Genomic DNA, 22,364 nt, shown 5'->3' with positions numbered 1-22,364 from the left:
GAATATATATGAGTTAATGAAACAAGTAAAAAAGTTAACTGAACATGTGGAAAAGGAAAGGAAGAGTTAAAAAAACATGATCAGTGCAATCAAATCAAAATGCACTGTATGGAGCTTTGAAGTAAATTAATGCAGTATCAGAACCATGACTGGTCACTATTCGATATGCCAAGGACGCGGCCTGGAAGACTAGTGTGCCTTCCAGGTTCTGGGATTTCGCGGCTCCGGAGGCCGGTCGACTCAAAGTTGGTGCCACTGCAGGAAACTGGTGAAGATTGAAAGCAGCAAGCCGACTGCATGCCCAGAGACCCAAGTTCTTTGGGCACAGAGCTTGGAAGAAGCAACGCAACAGACTTAACATCGCAAATCAGCAAGTTGTTTGTTATGACCCCCCTATTGCTGTGAACCTCTATTTACCTTTTTTTTTGGGGGGGAGAGGAGAGAGACAGAGATCTTATGGTATGTCGAATTGCTGGGTAAACAAGTAGTCTTTGGGGTACTGCAAGTCAGTCTTTATTGATGCTTTGCTGCACGCTTGAGTGCTCAGCAGGGGGCAACGATGCCTTTTTGCTGGTGGGGGAGGGGGTTGTTGCCTTGCTGATGCTTATGTGTGGGAGGGGAAGCTGGAGGGAGGCTTTGTGTTTCTAACATTTAACTGTCACTCATTCTTAAGGGCATGTCTCTATATTCATGGATGTTTGCAAAGATAAAGAATTTCAGGATGTATATTGCATACATTTCTCTGACAGTGAAAGTACCTTTGAAATCTTTGAAAAGCCAGCAGGGACCTCAAGTAGGCAATCTTACCAGAGACAATCCTCCTTGGGAAACACCAGCTACATTGCAGAGTCCTCTGAGGCAGCACCACTTTGCGAGGAATTGCGGGCATGGTATGGCTTGGACTCTACCACGACCTTTAGTGGTTCAAGTGAAAATAACAATAACGAAACAACAGGATTGGCAGCCAAGTCGCAGCTTGCCCTAATAAAGACCAAAGAACTGAAGACACACAGGACTAAAGATGAAAGGAGACAGATTTTTTTTAAATCAACTACCTCAACTGGAAAAGATTCATAAATGGTCCAAAGAAATTCCACATCCTATCAAAGGAAGTTTAAGACATAGGCTGAACTTTGATGTATTAAGAATATGTACAAAATAGACCCACATGATGGCATCCAAATTCTAGCTACTATGCGTCTTCTCAGATAATAAGACAGTTGACTTGTGGAGTTGAATACAACATAGATGATGATAAAACAAAATATACAAGGAGGTTAGGATGCTATAAAGAGGTGGTTGGAAAAACGAACCCTATTGCAGACTGATTAGAGGAAAGTAATCAATTGCAAGAAAAAGATTGAGGATACTTCTATATACGTCATACACTATAGGACAGCTTGGTTAAGTTACTCAGGAGTACCCGGAGTAAATTAACTTAACAGAGGACTCTACCTAGGGTCCCTGAAGTCAACATTTATGGATGGCTTTAAACCAATCTTGGTCTGAACAAAAATGTCAACTTTGTGGTGAAAGTGGTCTTTGGGCTAGAAGTTGTTGACATTTGAAACGAGATGGACAACAGAAACAAGCTCCTTAAGTTCAATCCACTGCCCCATAAATGTCAGGAGATCCTGATCTTATGTCAGAGTTTCAACAAGCAATTTTAGATGTAATCTATGTATTGTTGAATTCAAGAAATGATTAAGCTCTTCCCTCCAGACCTTGCCTTAATAGGGCAAAATCCAAACAGCTCTGTATGTTGATTTATTGATTGGGAATGAATATGCTGAAATCTATTACCATGACTGTGCAAAAATAATAACATGCCTCTAAGATACAAATGATTACAAAGAAGAACCTCTTAAATCCAAAGCTGATTCTGTACATCAATAGCTCAACAGTCGAGGGAGGTATTTGAATGGCTGGTTTGTCCATTCTTTCTGAAACTCAAGTCGCGGTATCAGGAAGCATGCTCCTGGTACCTCTGCATAGCAGGCAGAACTGAAAGCTCTGACTGAAACCTGGGAGATGGCAGAAGATCAGCTACTATCTACACAGATTCTTGACACACTTTTAGAATTGTTCACCAACTTTGGAAACTTGTGGTGGCAAAAGAGATTTCTTATGGCTGTAGGAACCCCAATCAAGAATGGCCAACTAGTACAGGAACTCACAAATGTTACATAATTGCTGTCAGAAGTGGCCGTATTAAAATGTAAAAGCCACACCAAAATGACTACAATGGAAAGCCATGGAAGTGCACTCAGAGATGACATTGCAAAAAAAGGCAAGGGGTAAAAGAAATAAAAGTAGCAAAAGAAGTGAAAGGATCAAATATTAAAAGTACCAGAAACACAGGCAGTAAGCCCGACAAATGAAATTATGGAAACCAAGCTGAACTCTATCACAGACAAACATACAAGATACTTAAGAGATGCAAACTCAATCCTCTAACCAGAAAGGTGGTTCTGGATGGAGAATAAATATAACCATATAACAATCACAGCACGGAAACAGGCCATCTCGACCCTCCTAGTCCGTGCCGAACTCTTAATCTCACATAGTCCCACTTACCCGCACTCAGTCCATAAACCTCCACTCCTTTCCTGTCCATATACCTATCCAATTTTACCTTAAATGACACAACTGAACTGGCCTCTACTACTTCTACAGGAAGCTCATTCCACACAGCTATCACTCTCTGAGTAAAGAAATACCCCCTCGTGTTTCCCTTAAACTTCTGCCCCCTAACTCTCAAATCATGTCCTCTCGTTTGAATCTCCCCTACTCTCACGTCAACTCTATCTATCCCTCTCAAAATTTTAAATACCACGATCAAATCCCCCCTCAACCTTCTACGCCCCAATGAATAGAGACCTAACTTGTTCAACCTTTCTCTGTAACTTAAGTGCTGAAACCCAGGTATCATCCTAGTAAATCGTCTCTGCACTCTCTCTAATTTATTGATATCTTTCCTATAATTCGGTGACCAGAACTGTACACAATATTCCAAATTTGGCCTTACCAATGCATTGTACAATTTTAACATTACATCCCAACTTCTGTACTCAATGCTTTGATTTATAAAGGCCAGCGTTCCAAAAGCCTTCTTCACCACCCTATCTACATGAGACTCCACCTTCAGGGAACTATGCACTGTTATTCCTAGATCTCTCTGTTCCTCTGCATTCCTCAATGCCCTACCATTTACCCTGTATGTTCTATTTGGATTATTCCTGCCAAAATGTAGAACCTCACACTTCTCAGCATTATTGGAAATTGTCATTTCCAATGACAATGGTGGAGCTTAGAGATAGGACAGTAGTCATAGACGAACAGTTCCAATTATGTTGCTTCCTTATCTAGCACAGCAGATACACCTTTAGGACACATTGGAGTGGAAAAGATGATTAAAAGATTTTCCCAATGGTGGTGGAATCCAAAGGTCAAGGCACAAGCTTGACAAATGTTTGAAATATGCATGACATGCCAGAAAACAAATCCAGGAGCAGCGGAAAAGCTACCACAATTATGTGCTCCTGGCCCACATGGCCCATTTTTACATCTACAAGTAGAATACATTACTTTACCAAAGTGTCAAGGATACTCAGACATGCCAGGAACAGTTTCCAAGACGGGTGGAAGTTATTGCAGCAAAGCACGTCATTGTAACACACCAAAAAATTCTGATCAAAGGCTAAACTCCCAGATGGGAAATGCTAAGTCACTTTGACTCTGACCAAGTAACACGTTCCACTGAGACTGTTTTTCCAAAAATTATGTCAACTGAGGAACATTACCATTGTTCACATCATCCAGAATAATCAGGAAAAGTGGAATCAACACACAAAATGCTGGAGGAACTCAGCAGGCCAGGCAGCATCTGTGGAAAAGGGTAAACAGTCGACGTTTCAGGGAGAGACCTTTCATCACTCCTGAACAATAGAAAACTCATGTGACTGAGGTGAGTCACTGATCCCAGAGAGGCTGGTATACAATTATGACAGTCAATTTAGTTAAGTATATGTAAAGTTAACTGGAGATGGACAGTTTGCTACTCAACCGGTTTCTACCACTTGGACTACCCCATCAGGAGGACACACCCTTACTGCTGGTGAATGGGTCCTGATTAAAAAAAACCACATTAGAAGCCACGGAAAACTCAATGGGACGGTTTTTATCAAGCCCTGGTAATTACTAATTCTGCTGTAAAAGTACAAGCTAAGTATGGATACATGTCAGCTAGCCACTGCAAGCGGGCTAAGCAAATGAAGACAAACACTGAGGTTAATGTGTTAGCACCCTGACTCAATGTCCAGACTCCTGGGGTACAGTGAGCAAATTGCTAGCCAGCCAGAAGACTTTGAACTACTAGACATTATGATGAAGGGTCTCAGCCCAAAATGTGACTGTTTACTCTTCTTTCATAGATGCTCTGGCCTGTTGAGTTCTAGCATTTGTGTGCATGCTTTGGAGTTCCTGCAGCTACAGATTTTGGGTTTGTGGACATGATGCTTATTTTGCTGCTGTTACATTTCTACAAATTTTCCAGTTGCAATGCGCCAATTGAGATGACTTACAATCTGTACTTACAAGTATCACATGAATTTGCTGATACTTAATGCCAATATATACCTGACGCTTCAAAATATTCACTCATGTTAGGCATTCCTACAAACTCAGTACACTCACCCTTTTTCTTAACCAAAGTTCACTATCACCATCCATTAATGGTGATATTGACATTGTGTCCATGAATTATTATTCTCAAGTGAGACAAATATACGATAATAATTCCTCCCACATACCATCTTGAACTAGACCATGTAAATATCATCAACATGATTTACCAAATCATATCATATCTGATCCTACTAATTTCCAGATTTTACCTGGGATATTGCTATACCTGGACCCAAGTTTCATCACAAAGCTATCAATTCTTTTCACATGTTTACTGCAAAAATTACCTTTTGTTTTGAGTTCAAAAGGTACCATTCTAATATAGCAAAGTCTATGCCATTATACATTGCCTTAAATGGGATAATGATGCAGGAATTTTCGTTGAAGATGTCCATCAGAAAAATATTAAGTTCAGCAATGTACTTGTCAAGCAATAAGAAATTAGCTAAGTTCATGGAATAGTACGTACTTTATGTGCGAAGATGGAGCCTATATCTCTCTCCCACGTAATTGGTTAGGATCTTGTAATTTAGGTTATGTCTTTGCTGCTATGAGACATACGTACACAGACTTCATCGTTAGATCCCGAGTCTAGAATTAAATGAGACATTTCAAGAGATTGTTTTGCATCAATTTTATTCCCATGTCATGGTGTTGCAAGTAGTACAAGAGATTAAAAATGTCGCTACAGCTTTAAAAAAAAAGTAATGATATTGCTGGTGCCTTAGAGAAAGTAACAAATAAATAGTTGGCATGCGAAAGATGATACTTCAGAATCACATGGCAGTAAATCTTCTCTTAGCAGTTAAGGGGGAGCTATATGTGCAGTTATAGGCAAGGAGTGTTGCATTTACATACCTGATGAGTCCGAATTCATAACTGATTTGCCTTATCATATCGTAAAGAAACAACACTCAAGAGTTTTGTATAAATCAAAAATGATCATGTTTGTAAAAATATACCATCAATCTGGTGGATGGGATTTCTTGACTAGATTTAATTAAGTCTAGGAAGTTGGGGTTACTCAATATTACGAGTCATAATACTTGCCCTGATATACCTCATCATAATTTACTTTTTAACTATACAAGGGTAATCATTAACAGAGCAGTCCAAATTTACGCAAGTGTACCTACCTACAAAGACAATCTGTGTAGCATTGACATGGGTGAATTTTTGATTATTTTATACATACCACAGGTATGATAAGCTTTTCTGCCTTTGAATTGCAGATGTAATGTGTGATTTAGAATCAAAGGGAGAATATTGTTATTTTCCTTGTCACTTAACTTTCTTATTTGTCTTTGTTTCTATTTTTATATAATTACCTATATGCATGTAATTGTTCAGTGTGTTTTCAGTGATTGCAGTTGCCTCTTTCTGGGAACTTCCTAATTTCAGTGGTAGGTATCACATTACTTGAATAGGGCAATCCTATTGATCAATTTAAGCAATGGAATTTGAATACAACTAGTACAAGAGGACCAAATCACGTTGGTTCTTTCTCTTTGCTCTTTCGTCTTTTGTTCTCCCTGCCACTGGGCTCTTTGCCTTTTGCTCTCTTCCTTTTCCCCTCATTTCCTTCTTGCAATGTTTAATTATAAAATCATAAACAAGTTTTATACTTCATTCTCGACTTCTTTAGAACCTTGGATTGCAAAAAATATCAGAATCCAATATTGCATTCCAACAATGTAAATCTCAAATTCATTACACAATCCTCAACAGTTCAAGTTCTCCATTAAGTTCCTCAACTTAGCATTGCAACCTTCAACCGTAATTAGTACCAAAATGCATACAATTTTAATGATAAAAGAAAAATAAGTGCCTGAAGTTCAAACACCAAATTTATTCACATTAAGATAAGTGTCCATTTTCAATACAGAGAACCTTTATCCATGCAGAAGGTGGCATCCACCATTAAGGACACTCAGCAACCAGGACATGCCCTCTTCTCGTTACTACAGCAGAGGTATAGGAACCTGATTACACCAAATTATTCAGAAACAGCTTCTTCACAGCTACCATTAGATTTAATGATGCATGAACACACTACCTCATTACTTATTTTATTGCACTATTTATTTTGAAATTAATAATAAAATCACATGTTTGACTGTACTGCTGCCACAAAACAAATTCCACACTATATAACAGTGATAATAAACCTGATTCTGACCAAGCTGGTCATGCTTCTGCATTGTTTCAAAGATAACTAACTTGTTAAGCAGGTTGTGAAAAATAGAGATACCAAGATCAGAGATACTTATGGGGAAATAGAAAACATGTGGATTTCAAAGATGCCACACATATGAAATAAAGCAGAATGCTACAATGATTCAATAGTTCAGGAAGTAATGCTAAAGAGAAGAACTAAATTACAGGATGACATTTCATCAGAACATACAGGGAAGACTGCTTAAATGAAATTATTGCAAATGATGTACAGACAGGAGATTAATGTTTCTTGAACTAGGTTGGGTTTTGTTAGAAAAATGTCAGAAACCACAACCAGACAGGAGCAAAAGGGATTCAGAATTAAAGTGAAAGCCAACTGGAACTTCATTCAAGTACAATAGTGCTATGCTGCAAATGTGCGTATAGGTTCTCCAATGTAGAGGAAAGCACATTATTAAAATAAAATGAAATACACCGAATTGGAGTCAGTATAAGCTCACTACTGCTTCAACTGCCAGCAACGTTTAGTGGAAAACAGGAAGGAAAAAAGTAGAACTGGTGTGGTATCTTCTGCAGCTCCAAGGGAAGAGTACAGTGGTTATAACCCAGTGAGCATCAGACTAAACAGCACCTTCAAAGCATTCATTTACATATCCTCCACTTCCAAGCACATCTTTCTTTATCCCTGAGTGATCCTACTTTCTCCCTGGTTACCCTTCTTGCTCTTGATGCATGTATGAAAACGCCTTGGAATTTTTACATTGTACTCAAAAAGGACTTTTCACAGCCCCTTATGGTTCTCCTAATTCCCTTCAAGTTTGTTTTAGAAAGCATCTTTATAATACATACAGTTTAATTTGCACGTCATTTTAGATATCTATAATAAAGCGTACAAAGAAATTTAAGACATTTTCTGTCAGCTCTGTGATCCATAATCTTAACTTGCTTGGCCTGATCTCATTTGCTCCTGTTACATGCTTGCTGGGTACTGGACTCAGTTGGGCAGTATCCATGGATGTGAAAAATAAAGTTAACATTTTCATTTGTTTCTGTTTTGCCAATGTTCAATGCAGTAACATTTTTCCAGAGACTGAAAACAGTAAGTACCAAGGCAAATTTGACAGCAGGTCTCTTTTTTTGGTTAAGATTGTTACTTCTGCGAATCCCAAGTTATCTGATATTATGAGGAACATATGACTGTTGATATTAACAGCAACATATTCATAAAGGTGCATTAAGACATGGTTTGCACACCATAAACACCAATTCCATTTGTCTTAGAAGTTACTCTGCAATAATAGATTTGTTCCATTGAATTAGTGTTTATCAGGCTCTGCTAAAAGAGAAATGTAAGGCAATTTCTAAAGGATTTTAAGTAAGCTATGGCTCTTCTGCATTTTAAAGCACTGGCTTGGAACTTAAAACTTATTAATACGCGTATCAATACTGTGGTGCTCTTCAAGAAATGTATTACCAAGCACAAAGCTGGTGGCCAAATGTTTTTCTTCTAAATTTTCTCAGCATCTCTAACACTCTCCTAAGTTCTACATCTGTTGACGTATATTACATTTTGTGATTTGGAGTTGCAGGTAATATTGCTAGTTATATTCTTCCACTAAATGGATGGGAAATATTGACCAGAATTATATATCAGTCACACTGACCACAATTTATTTTGCAGGCTATCAAGTAATTTTGTAATAATTTGTTTATTTTAAAAGTAGGGTGGAATTTAAGTATTGTAAGCCACTGTTGGGGTTGGGTGTGGCTTAATGCACCTTGGGCCACAATGAGGAGCTCTATACCAAAATGAGCAGTGCGGTAATTGTTCAAGGCACAGTTGGAGTCCTACACGGCTGCCTCCTTTCAGCTACGCTGTTCAACATTTTCCTGAAGCAAACAATGACAGATGCCCTGGAAGACCATATCAGCACAGTCAGCATTGGTGGACAGATCATAATCATCCTCAGGTTCGCCAATGATATTAATGGGCTGGCAGGAAGTGAGGATAAATTGGCCAATCTCATGAACCTTCTGGACAATATATCTACCAGATATGGCATGGAGATAAGTGCAGAGAAGAACAAGCTGATGAGAAACGGAGAGGAGTCAATCACAACAAAAGTCAGTCAGCTGACAAGCACTAGAGACTGTCAAATGGTTGAAGTATCTTGGAGGGATCATCAACCAAGAGGATCAAAGCCTGAAGTCCTTGCAAGGACAGCCCTAACAGTAACATTGGCTAAACTAAAACCAACCCAAAAAGGCGATAACATCACTCTCCAATCCAAATTTAAACCCTGCATGTTCTTGTGTTCTCCATATTTTTGCATGCATGCAGATCATAGACTTTGACAGAAGTGCAAAAGAGTATCTACACAGTAGAAATGAGATGCTTCAGAAGGCTCCTAGTCACCTCCTATACAGACCATGTCTCAAACAACGAAGTAGAAAGAACAATCACCCAGTACTTACCCAGGGCCTATGAAGATCTACTGTCTACAGTAAAGAAGAGGAAAGTGAGACAGTACGGCCATATAAGATCAAGTGGACTCTCAAAGACCATTCTTCAGGGAACAGTGTAGGAGAAAAGAAAAAGGGGCAGAGGGAGGAAGAAATCGGCAGACAACATTGCAGGGTAGACCAAAGAGACCTTTGCCACAACCCAGGCACTCACCCACAACCATAAGGGATGGAGGCAACTGGTACAGCACTCATCTGTACAGCACCTATGGCCCAGGCAGGTTGTGGGATCGGCGACCAGAGCTGAAATCAACAGCATTTCTATTTTAATAGCCTTATGGCAAAAATAAGTGGTATAAATCTGAGCTCAGGATCAGTGTTGTAAATTTTGGCTTTGTGGAAAGATGGTCAGGAAATGGGATAGAATGGCTGGTGATGGAACAGGGTTCATCTTGGATTGTTCATTAAAGGTACAGCTAATTGATTGCAAAATCGGGACAAACTGATATTGGAGCTCTCTCACAATAGAAACAGTGGAAAAGTTAGAAGTTTTGAGTTGGGTTTAGGAGTTGCCATTTTATTACTCTGACAGTTCAGGTCAGGGATAGAATAGGATCACCACACAGTTAAGAAACAGGAGTTAAGGATGGAATTGGGGGGGGATGGGCACCTAAGTCAGGGTCAGCTGAGAAACTATTTTCTGAATAGATAAAGGCAAGGAGTGTCCAAATTAATTTGAGTATTGGGTAGAAAAGAAAAGTGAATGATTATGATGGTTGAATTAAGCTAACAGAAGATGTCTCGAGTTTCTTTGCATGCTTTATTAGAGCTGGATTGCTGAACTTTCCATTGAGATTCTTGGCAGGACAGCAATGGGCTAGAGAAAGGAACTTGACGTCCTTTGTATTTACCACTTTAGCTTTACATTAGGAATGGCAACCCTCTTTGTTGAGTGGGACAGCTGACCCTGTGGAAGTACCTGATTACTTTACTGTTATCGTTTTTAATTATTTGTTTGTATTTCAAGATATTTATTTTATCATTTCAGTATATTTGATTCCTTTCTTGGTGTCTTTGCCAATCAAAAAGCCTTCAGTAATGACAAAAAGTCATTGGAATACACTGCCAGTGTCATGATTGGAATATAGAGACCATCCAACCTTATCCAAGTACACCCCTGCAAGAGCATTCTGAAAAAGTACTTCAAGATAGATGGACACTATCAGTATGAGTTTAAGCCACAGGCAAAGTCCAGGATGACCAGATTTGGCTTTCTAAATTTTGTTGAAGGTAGCAGTCAAATTGAGATAAAGAATCATTTTAGAGCTGACTGGGTTTCTTCCCTACTTTCGCGAAACTGTAGATATATGAAGCTAAAACTAAACCAAGTCCATGTGGATTATAAAAATGCTTAAAAAAGGGGGGCAATTAGTGGACGCATAGGAGCTATGAAAAGTGCTTACTGAGTACAATTAAAGAGAATTCAAAGGCATTTTGTACGTGCATCAAATCAGCTCTGATCTTGATAAATCAGAGATGCGACTGTCATTAAAAAAAGCAATTTTTGTGTATTTGAGACTTAAACAAATAAATTTAATCATTTCTTCCAATCCCACCTCCCCAGATGCTGGCTGGGTGCATGGAGTTGCAGCTTTCACCCCATCAAATCTTTCCATCCACCAAATAAACCAAATATGAAATATTACTAAAAGTCTTAATGAAATTAGAGTGAATTATAGTGTCATAGAGAATTACAGTACAGAAGCAGGCCCAGCGCCCATCTAGCCCAAGCCAAAACCATTTAAACTTCAAATTGAAGTTTTGTTTCTAAGTTAACCTCAAAATTATCTTTGTTCATTGCTCATTCAACACTCATCTTGTGTGTGTTCCAGGTAGCAACAGCCATTACTTTTCATGAGAAATGGAAAACTTAAACAGTAGAGCCTGTCTCGATTTCCGTTCAGTTTTAAATTGACTTTGTGAATAATAATGAAGTAAATCATAATGATAACAAGGCAGCCCAGTGAAGTGATTCAAGGCTGAGTAACTGGATCAAAGAATGAAAATAAAGTAAAAGTGAATAAACAACATTAACATAGCCTTATTAATAACATCAGCACCCACCAGCAACTCCATCTTCCCAACAAAATACTTCCAGAATGTGGGCATTTTCGAAAAACAAGTATGATAATGGATTGGTTATATTAAAACCCAGGAAGCCTGCAGGCACAAGTTCATATGGCAACTTGGGGATTTCAATCTAAGTAATTAAATCTTGAATCAACAATTCTAGACCAAGTTAGAATAACCATAAAACCACAAGATAGTCATAAAACCCCATTGGGTTCAGTAACACTATTCTGATTAGAAAGTATACACAAAGCACACTGCAGATGCTGTGGTCAAATGATGAACTCAGCAGGTTGGGCAGCATCCGTTGAAAGCAGTCATCAACATTTTGGGTCAAGACCCTTCGTCAGGACTAAGAAAGGAGGGGGCAGAGGCCCTATAAAGAAGGTGGGGGGGGGGGAGGGTGAAAAACCAATCAGAGGAAAGATCAAGGGGTGGGGGAGGGGAAGCAGGGAGGGAATTCCGGTAATTCCCTCCCTCTCCCTTTCCCCATCCCACCTTCACTCTGTCTCCTCTTCTAGCTGCCTATCACCTCTCATGACTCTGCTTTCTTCTACTACCCATAGTGCTTTCCCCTTAGATTCCTTCTTCACCTCTCCTGCCTATCCCCTAAACCAAGAGACATACGTGACAAGGTCTTGCTTCCAGATGAGCTCACGGTCTTTTATCTCACTTTCACTGATGTAACATGGAATCACATTCACAAACTCCCAGAACCCCTGACAACGCTGTGATTTCAGTCTCTGAGGCTGACATGAAAGCATCCTTCAAGAGGGCGAACCTGCGGAAAGCATCCAGCCCAGATGGCGTATCTGGCTAAGTACTGAAGACATGTGCTGATCAAGTAGCTAATATGTTTATTGACACCCTTAATCTTGCGCTTTGGTAGTCTGAGCCTTCAAGCAGGCTTCAATCATACTGGCACCCAAGAAGAATGAGGTAACCTGCCTCTGACTATCATGCAGTAGCACTTACAGCCACTGTATTAAAGTGCTTTGAGGGATTGGTCTTGAAACATAACTCCCACCTGAGGAGTGACATAGATCACTTCAATTTGCCTACTGTCACAAAAGATCAACCACAGATGCCATCTTATAGGCTCTTCACTCAGTCCTGCAACATCTGGACAGCGAAGATGCTCTTAAATAACTACAGCTCAGCATTCTACACCATCATCTACTCAAAATTAATCATAAACTCCTAGGCCTCAATACTTCCTGGTACAATTGGATCCTCAATTTCATCTCTTGCAGAACCAAGTCTCCACAATCACCATGACTGTGAGACCAATTAAAGCTGCAATGCCGTATTTAAGGTTGCAGGAGAATCAGCATATAGTTTAATGTTCAAAGTACATTTATTATCAAAGTATATACACTATATACAACCTTGAGGTTTGTCTCCAACAAGCAGCCACAAAACAAAGAAATCTATAGAACCCATATTTAAAAAAGGGGGGGAAAAGTATCAAACAATGTGCAGTGTAAAAATCATACAAACAATAAAAGCAAATAACATTCAGAACTGAAGTTCAAAAAGTGAATCTATAGCCACAAAGAGTCATCACTGCAGCCAATTCAGAAACCCATTAGATGCAGGCCAGAGCCTCAATTCGGCACAGAGCAGCAAGCTGAATTGGCCCAAAATTTGCCTTCAACCCCAACACCCTGACCTTTCCAATACAGCCCAGCACTTAAATCAATCAAATCTTGTGTGTTTCTTTGCTCTCAGACCCAAGACCCACCACCTCGACTCTGTGTTGCCTCCATTTGCTTCAATTCTGCCACACTGAATTGCCTCAAAATCCAGTCCGACGATGACCAAACATTGGCTTGTTTCCCTGCTCTCATGCCCTCCTCAAGTTGCCTAAAATCAGATTGTATACACCACTCCACAAAGGTCCCACACCTTCAACACTTCAGTTCACACAGCAAAAATGCCAGGTCAGACTAACGGCTTAACAGTTCAACTCCGAAAGGGAAGTTACAGGCTATGATTGCTGTGATCGCTTATAAATCCTTAATACAGGATTTGTTTGTTTAGTTTGCTACCCAGAAGTCATCGCTGTGCTTCACCAGTGCCACGTTAAACCTAAAGTTGGGAGAAAAATTTTAAATAGTTGAATGGTGACACAACAACCACCTCTCACTCAACATCAAAAAACCAAAGAGCTGATTATTGACTACAGGAAGAGGAAACCAGAGGTCCATGAGCCAGTCCTCATCAATGGATCAAAGGTGGAGAGGGTCAATACTTTAAATTCCTTGGCGTTATCATTTCAGAGGATTCATCCTGGGACCAGCAAGTAAGTGCCATTAAAACGAATGGCACAGTGGCACCTCTACTTTCTTAGAAGTTAGTGAAGATTTTGTCATGTCATCTAAAACTCTGACAAACTTCTATAGATGCATATTGGAGTGATACCTTGCATCACAGCCAGGTATGGAAAAACCTACAAAAAAATGGTGGATACAGCCAAGTCCATCACAGGAAAAGCACTCCCCATTATTCTGCACACCAACAAAAAAATCAGCATCCATCAAGGACCCCACCGCCCAGGTCATGCTGTCTTCTCACTGCTACCATTGGGAAGGAGGCACAGAAGCCTTAGGCTCCACACCACCAAATTCAGGAACAGATACTACCTTTCGACCATCAGACTCCTGAACCAGCATGGGTAACTTCAAGGACTCATTTTCAAGGACTCTACAACTCATGTTCTGACTATTATTTACTTGAATTTTTATTGTATTTGCAAACTTTGTCCTCTTTTGCACATCGGTTGTCAGTCTTTGTGTAGCTTTTCATTGATTCTATTCTATTTCTTTGTCCTACTGTGAATGCCTGCAAGAAATTTAATCTCAGGGTAGCATATCATGATGTACATGTACTTTGATAATAAATTACCAACTTTGATATGGGAAGTATCAAGTCACAAACAGTCCAAATATGGTGTGACAGCTGAATTCTGTGCATTAAGCACATTATTGAACCAGATTGATACTAAAAATTGCGGTGTAAAAAGAGTGTAAGTGTCTCCCTCATGCAAGGAATAGAACACATGGAGAACTAGCTAGCTTGATACTGTAGTGGCCACTTTTCCCTTCTCCATATCCTTGCGAATTATTTCCCCTCTATATTTAACCAATTCCCCCGTTAAGGCCATAATGGAACCTGCCTATGTTCTGTCAGCAGGCAGTGGATTGCACATTCCAACCATAAGCTGCATTGCTCTGAATTTGCTGCTTTTATTTTATACCCACGGCCTCTAGTCCTCAATTCCTCCACCACCAGGAACAGGTTCCCACTATTCACTCATTTTAGGCCCTTCATTTTCCAAACCTACTAAATTTCCTGTCATATTTATTTAGACTTCTGCCCCAGCCTACTAAACTATCAGTTAATCAGCCTGAAAACAGGAGGTCTTTCAGCCCCACTGGTCCAGGACAACCAAAACGGCCATCTAGGCTTGCCTCATATCCCTGTAAGCTTCCCTATCCATGTAGCTTTTCAATGTCTTTCAAATGTTCCTAATATACCCATGCAACCACTTCCTCTGGTATGTCACCCCATATGGAAAAATTGCCCCTCAGTTTTGTAATGATTCTCTTTCCTCACCCCAAACCCTTGCCTTCTACTTCCTAGGAGAAAGACTGAGCATTAATTCTAGCTCTACTCATTATTTTTATATTCCTCTGTCCATGTAACCATAGTTCCCTGCTGCAGGAACTATTCTCAAATCTTTTCCGGACCTTCCTTGGTTCGTTCTTGTCCTTATGATGCAGTCAGAAATGAAAACAATACTCCAGTTGAGGCCAGTCCAGCATTTTATAAAATTCAAAATGACTTCTTTTTTACTCTATCCCTCCTTTAAAACCCAAAATTGTATTTGCCTTACCAGCAACTTTCTCAGCCTGTAATGCCACTGTCATTAAAGTGCACCCATATCTACAAATCCCACTAAATTTCACCACATATCAGCCCTTTTCACCAGCCTATTTATAACCTCTGCACTTCATAATATGGGCAGTCCCCAGGTTATGATCAGCTTCCATCTTAACAAATGACCATGAGCTGATTTTGTCCATGTCAGAAAATGCACAAAATTACTCTATGGTATCTCACTGAATGGGCCAATAAGGGTCAATTAACATGAATGTTATTTATTGTCTTTTCCTGCCTAAATACAAGATACAGAATCAGGATATCCAAACTAAATATCAATGGATGTATCACTGCACAAATATCAATAGAAGCCATCGTCAGTTTCCAAAGGTGACTGAATACTGTGAGAAGATGCAAGTAGACCTCCTCCCCCAATACTGGTTCTCATTTGAATTCAATGTCATATGTATAGGTGTCCATTTAAATGGATATTCTGGGAAAAGTCTCTAATGGCAAGTTTTGTCATCCACAAATTTAAAACAAAAATGTGGCTTGTATTCCAACTCCAGATTATTAATATAGATTATTTTTAACAATGGCACTGTGACAAATACCTGGAGAATGCCACTACGCACCTTTGTCCAGTCCTAATCCTGCTCCTATGTCTTATGGCCTTATTCACCTCCATCTGTTATTTAGCCAGTTTCGTGGCTATGCTATTTGTGCCCCTTTTTATTTCACCTGCTTCAACATTACTGTTAACTCTTATGCAGCACCTTATCAAAAGCTTTCTGAAAGTCCATCTACACATTTACTGCATTACCCTAATCAAAAATAAAGCAATTTAGTTAAATGAAATTTGTCTTCAACAGCTTTCTCTTAATTAATCCACTTTCCTCCAGGTGGTCATTATTCCCATCTTGATCAATGTCTCTAAGTGATGTATGAGAAAGGAGCAGCGTTTGAAAAATCTGTTAAGAGTTTTTACCGAGGTAACTAGCAGAATACTTAAGAGCGAATCAGTCAATGCAGACTTTCAGGAGCCATGCAAGAGATTATTAAACATGGTATTCAGATAATAAATAACTTATGTTAATGGACAAAAAGTCACAGAGATACATGGCATAGACACCAGTTCTTCAGCCCAAATGTCTACGTCAACTGCGATGGCTACGTTAATCCCATTTGCCTTTATTAGGCATGCATTGCTCTACTTCCTCCCAATACTTTGTCCAAATGCATTTTAAACATCTATATACTACTAAACTTCTCATGCTCTGCTTGTCTGTGAACTCCAATTAGCCCAAACGGTGCATTACAACGGCACTTTTTTTTGACTAAATTGACTGAATGCAAAGTTCAGGGTTATAAATGCATACAAAACTGTTCACTCGTCAATCAGCAGGCCCCAGTTTCCACAACACGAGCCGATTCCACCTTTAATGGAAACCGCAACGTGAGCCATGCACATGGCCAGTCTCAGCAGCGCCTCTTGATGCTCACAGCAGCAACACCAAGCGGAGCACAAGGGCAGGGCAGCTCTATTTCAAGCAGTCACATTCTTCTCATCACCATCAGCATGTGCAACATTGGGACAGACTGAACAGCCACCCATCAATAAGAGATAATTAAATCTTATTGCAATGATGTACTTCGAAACACCCATTAAACCCTCTGCTGCAGTCAAAAGACAGCAGTGACTATATCACGTCCATTTAGAAGAGCACCATCCACATCATCAAGAATATCATCATCCTGGAGGCTTTGGTGTTACAGGTTCCCATCTCCTATCCAGCATTAAGGTAAAAAAAAAGGTCAGCCTAATTATGCCGTGTGGAAAGGGAGACAGGGAGACATTATGGTCAAGAGATGACGCCAAACATCGTCAGGAAGCAGCAAGGAGAGGGAGAGAACAAGAATCAGATGTGGCCAGGGCCGCACAACTCCAGGATCAGAGACAAAGAACAAACAGCAGAAGAGATGAAGAGACGGCGGATGAAAAGGCTGCACATCTCCAGAATGACAAAAGGAGGCACAGGAGGAGGAGAGAGGAAGAGACAAAGGAGCAGAGAAACGCACGTCTCCAGGATCAGAGAAGAAAAAACAAACAGAAGAGATGAAGAGATGGCGGATGAAAGGACTGCAAGTCTCCACAATGACAATGAAAGGCACAAGGGTGGCAGATCAACCAGAAATGTTGCCATCAAAAGTGTCCTTTGTTAAATGAGGAGGAGCTATATTTGCCTTGCTATGTGTATTTCTTCTTTAATAAACTGAGTTTTTCTTCTTTAATTTCCAAAGCACATCACATCAGACTGCACTACCTTTCTCTCAAAGGGCGCCCCCACAGGTCACCCGGTTGTCTAGTTGTAAATGATTCCGAATATCACCTCCACTGACAGTTCATTCTATAAACCCACCACCCTTCTACTCAGATCGCCTTCAAATTCCCTCCCAACCCACCTTAAACCCAATCCTGGGAAAATGATTGACTACCCTACTTACAATCTTATAAACCTTTGTAAGGATATTCTTCAGCCTTTAATGTTTAGTGATAAAAACAGTCGATGCAATCTTGCTTTGTAACTAAGGCCCTTCATATCAGGCAACATCCTGGTGAATCTCTTCTACATGTCTTTCCAGAAGCCTAACCAATGTTTGGAACATGTCACAACTCTTACATTGAACGTTTCAACCTGTAAAGGAAAACATACCAAACACCCACTTCACTATCCTATCCACCAATGTCGTCACTTCAAAGTACAAAGTAAATTATCAAAATACACATGTCACCATATACAATCCTGAGATTTATTATCTTGTGAGCATACTAAGTAAATCCAAGACATAAAAGAATCAATGAAAGATCACTCCCAATAGGATGGGCAAACAACCAATATGCAAGAAAAACTGCGCAAATACAAAAGTAAATAATAATGTACATAAGAAATATCCAGTACATGTCATGAAGAATCCTTAAAGGTAGTCCATAGGTTGTGGGAACCGTTCAGTGATGGGGCAAGTGAAATTGAGTGGTTATCCCCACTGGTTCAAGAGCCTGATGGTCAAGGGGTAATAACTGCTCCTGAATCTGCTGGTGTGAGTCCTGAGATCTTGTACCTTCTTCCTGATGGCAGCAACGAGAAAAGAGCACGACCTTGGGTGCTGGGGGTCCCTGATGATGGATGTTGTTCTGTGACAGCACTCTGTGTAGATTGCTCAATGGAGGGGAGGAACTTTACCAGTGATGGACTGGACCATATCCATTACTTTCAGCAAGCTACGGATTGGTCCCTCTACATCCACACTCCTAAGATTTCTGCCATTTAGTCCATATACTTGATCAGAATTTGACTTCCAAAAGCACAGTACTCACATCTGGATTAAATTTCATTTGCCACCACTTCACCCAACTTATATCTGATCTACCTCGTTCTGCATCTTTAAACACATATCACAACTCCAATAATTCTTGAATTGCAAGCGAACCTGCTAATCGTGATCCTTAAATTTTCATCCAAGTCATTTAAAAATGACAAAGAAAGATCCCAGCACTGATCCCAACCATCCACCTCAAGTTGCAGGCTTCCAATCAGAAAATCAAACCACTATCATCAGCTTCCTCATGTTATCAAGCCAATTTTGGATCCAGTTTTTCAATGCACCTCAGAACCAATATGATTTAACCCTCTGGCAAAACCTATCGTATAGGATCTATCAAAAGCCATGCTAAAAGTCTATGTCATCTATATCTACTATTCTGCATTCATTTCCCTCCAATTCAGAATAAGAATAGACAGTATCACTTTAGAGCAGGAGGCCATGGATAGTGAAGACCACGGGGATAAATACTAAATCCCCAGCTGTTCACAATCTATTTTAACGATAGGGTGAGGGAATCAATTACAACATATCCAAGTTAGCCAAAGATGTGATGCTAGATGGCAAAATGGACTGCAAGGAGGATGCAAAGTGGGCTAAGGGGAAAATTGCTGGAATCTCATAATAAAGGACATGATGCCAAGGCCCTTAAAAAGAATTTGGTAGGCCACTGTGGGTCCATAACAGGAAAATTAATACAGGCATATCAGTTCATTTGGTGCATTTGACCTTCCAGAAGGTTCCTGATAAGATACCATATTAGAGTCCATATTATTATAGGTGCTGATAAAGGATATGTAAACAGGTTTATTTCAATCTTTTTCCAGGTTGGGAGGCTGTATTCTGAGATAGGTAGCGGAACCAGCAATCAGGGTAGAGAAGAGTAGAATGATAGATTATTTAAATAGTGAAAGATGGGGGAGGGGGGGGGATGTGTTCAAAGAAGCCTTGGTGTTCTTTATACTAATCACTAGAATGTAGGTTCAACAGTAAGGCATCTTGCTCCAATTACATAGACCCCTTACACAGAAACATTGGGTTCCCCACCAAAGGAAGTACATTCTTGAAAAACAGAGTGATTTTAGGCTTACCATACTGATTCTTGGGATAGTGCATTTGTCACAAGAGGAAAGCTTATGCAAACTAGGTTGTACTCCCACATTTAGATGAATGAGGATTTATTGAAGTACACAAAATTCTAACAGGGGTTGACAAAATAAACAGTGTGACAGTGTGTCCAGAAGGAGTCACAGTCTCAAAATAGAAAGCTGGTCACTTAATACTGAGAGAAGAAGAAACTTATTCACTTAAAAACTAATAAATATTTGGAATTGCTCAAAATTAAATTTTCAACACTGTATCTCAAAAAAAACTATAGCTTCAGTTCTGTCCCAATGTTCAAATGACATTACAAATAGCACCATTAAAGATAAGAATGTGCAGGTCCAATCCCTATATTTGAGTGAATATATAGTAATTAAGAAGCAGAAAAACAAATTAACAGTGTAAAGAAGCCTGAATGAATTGTTGAGAACATTTGAGCTCTTAATAAATTCAGCCACGTTGACATTAAGGATAAAAATTTAAAGTTTCTACAAAGGGAAACCATTCCAGTCATGAAGAGATAAACATGCCAAAAGCATATTTACATTCTTAAACCACATCACAACATAGTCCAAGATATTCACCAAAGGATGTGTGACTTCAAGTCACAAAACACTGCATTAATTCCTTCTGTGTAAATCTAGAATCCCTAGGTTAAATTAAAATATACATTAAGTTAATTCTTCAAAGTTCATGGTGTTTCTCCAGAAACAGCTCACACATACTGTATGCAAGGATGGGGAAACTCAGTATTTCTTTAGAAAAAATATCAAATCCAATTCAGTCAAGCACATTAAAATATATGTAGCAATCCAATAAAAAGATAAATGTTAACAAATATCTTAGATCTGCATCATTTATGTCGTAATAACTCAATTGATTTCACACTCATCTAAAATTTAGTTCAGCCAGTTGTTTGTATGTATAACTATGAAACAAATCTGATATTCCCATTAAGACATTTTCTATAAAGTTCCAAATGCAAAGCTAAATAGCTTCTGTTAATAACCAGCTTTGATTCCCATTGGTCTCCGAGCTTATTTTACCAAACACTTCAGTTTCAAATGCCATCACAATTCATTAGATTCAATTACAGCCAACATATGGTAACATTGAAGCTCCATTGGCGTCTGTAAAGTTAAAATATTTACTGTTTCAGGTGCAGTTTTCAACCAGCTGGATAACTCAACTTCTTGCTTTACAAATGCTGATTTACCAACTGTACAACATTTTTCAAATGACCAGTATCTGAATTGTTTATTTAGATAGATACTAGATTACTAAACAATTACTTTACGAGAAAGGGCAGTGCAATTCTGAGAGGCTCAAAAGAATTAAAGTTCCCAAACAAACATAGGCATAATGAAAAAATGAAGAAAGATGCTGGGAAGTTTCGGGAACACCTCAATATTACAAAGAAAAAAATAACACTTCGCATACACGAGAAAATTCGCAGATTGGAAAGACAACACGCACAAAATGCTGGAGGATCCAGGATCAGGCAACATCTATGGAAATTAATAAACAGTCGACGTTTCGGGCCGAGACCCTTCACCAGGACTCGCTTCGCAGCTGTTTTAGATGCAAGAGACAACAAATCTGCATAAATCTCTGCTTAAATCAATAAGTGACTGAAGCGTGGTCTAAACTACGTTTTAAAAAAAACAGAATAGCCAAAAGGGGACAGTCTGAACTGCTCAGATAATCTGCTCAAAAACTTTTGGACAGCGCTTCGCCATGGGATCTGTTACCTTGGTTTCCCCGTGTGCGAAAAGGAAAAAGGAACAGGCGCAGTGTAAGATCCTCCACTTAACCAGCCGCCCTGCCTCTCCACTCGCTGCAGGAGTGGAGTAGGCCCCGCAGTAAAGACTCGGTGCTGGGGATTCGCTCTCTCTGCATGTTCGGGTCGAGCGGCAATAGTCCATGTTTGCAGGGGCCTCAGCGGTAGTGTGAAGGGGGAGGGGTGGAAGTGAACGGGGATACGGGGGTACTCTCGCCACTGAAATTGTTTGGAAGCAGTTTTCATTTTGTTGAACATTTCAAGAACAAGTATCCCCCTCAGCCTTCCGGGGGGCACTCACTCACCGTCGTTCTGGTCTCTGGGCCAGAGGTAGAAAGTGGCCGGGATGACTAGAAGTCCCACGAACGATGTGAGGAAATAAAAGGAGGTGTTGCCGCTGTCGTCGTACTGGAACTGCTGCCCAGCCATCACCGGCTTCCCGCTGCCGCTATCTAATCTCAGTCACGCCGCCGTTCCTTCGGGCCTCCGCTCCGCTCTCACAACACGGACGTGGCGCTGCGCGTGCGCACGCACCAGCGGACGTCAGCGCCTACTCGCGACACGCGCTGGAAAAGGAGGGGCGGGGCGTGGGGTGAGGTCGGCTCGGGCGCGTCGGGCGCGTCCTCGCGCGTTTGGGCGCCGCCGCCGCCGCCCGTCGTGGAGTGGGTTGCTTCCTCGGCTATCCTGGAATCGAGTTGCCCCCGCAAGCTAACGAGATTGAAGTAAAAAGAAAAGATCAATCCAATACTGGAAGAGG

At 40.1% G+C, this 22,364-nt stretch overlaps 1 protein-coding gene across 1 annotated transcript in view; it reads right to left on the bottom strand.

The window, feature by feature from the left end:
• Positions 1-22,146, bottom strand: part of sec63 (SEC63 homolog, protein translocation regulator) — a 94,361-nt gene extending 72,215 nt beyond the window's left edge. Inside the window, exon 1 of the mRNA XM_059982992.1 lies at positions 21,913-22,146. Coding sequence (XP_059838975.1) covers positions 21,913-22,036 — 124 coding nt within the window. The 5' untranslated portion in view covers positions 22,037-22,146. The remainder of the gene's footprint in view (positions 1-21,912) is intronic.
• Between the last annotated feature and the right edge of the window lie 218 nt (positions 22,147-22,364).

The sequence above is a fragment of the Hypanus sabinus genome, chromosome 10, assembly GCF_030144855.1.
Source record: "Hypanus sabinus isolate sHypSab1 chromosome 10, sHypSab1.hap1, whole genome shotgun sequence".
NCBI lineage: Eukaryota > Metazoa > Chordata > Chondrichthyes > Myliobatiformes > Dasyatidae > Hypanus > Hypanus sabinus.
Note: the sequence above shows the minus strand (reverse complement) of the source record. Positions and strands in the feature narration are given on the sequence as shown.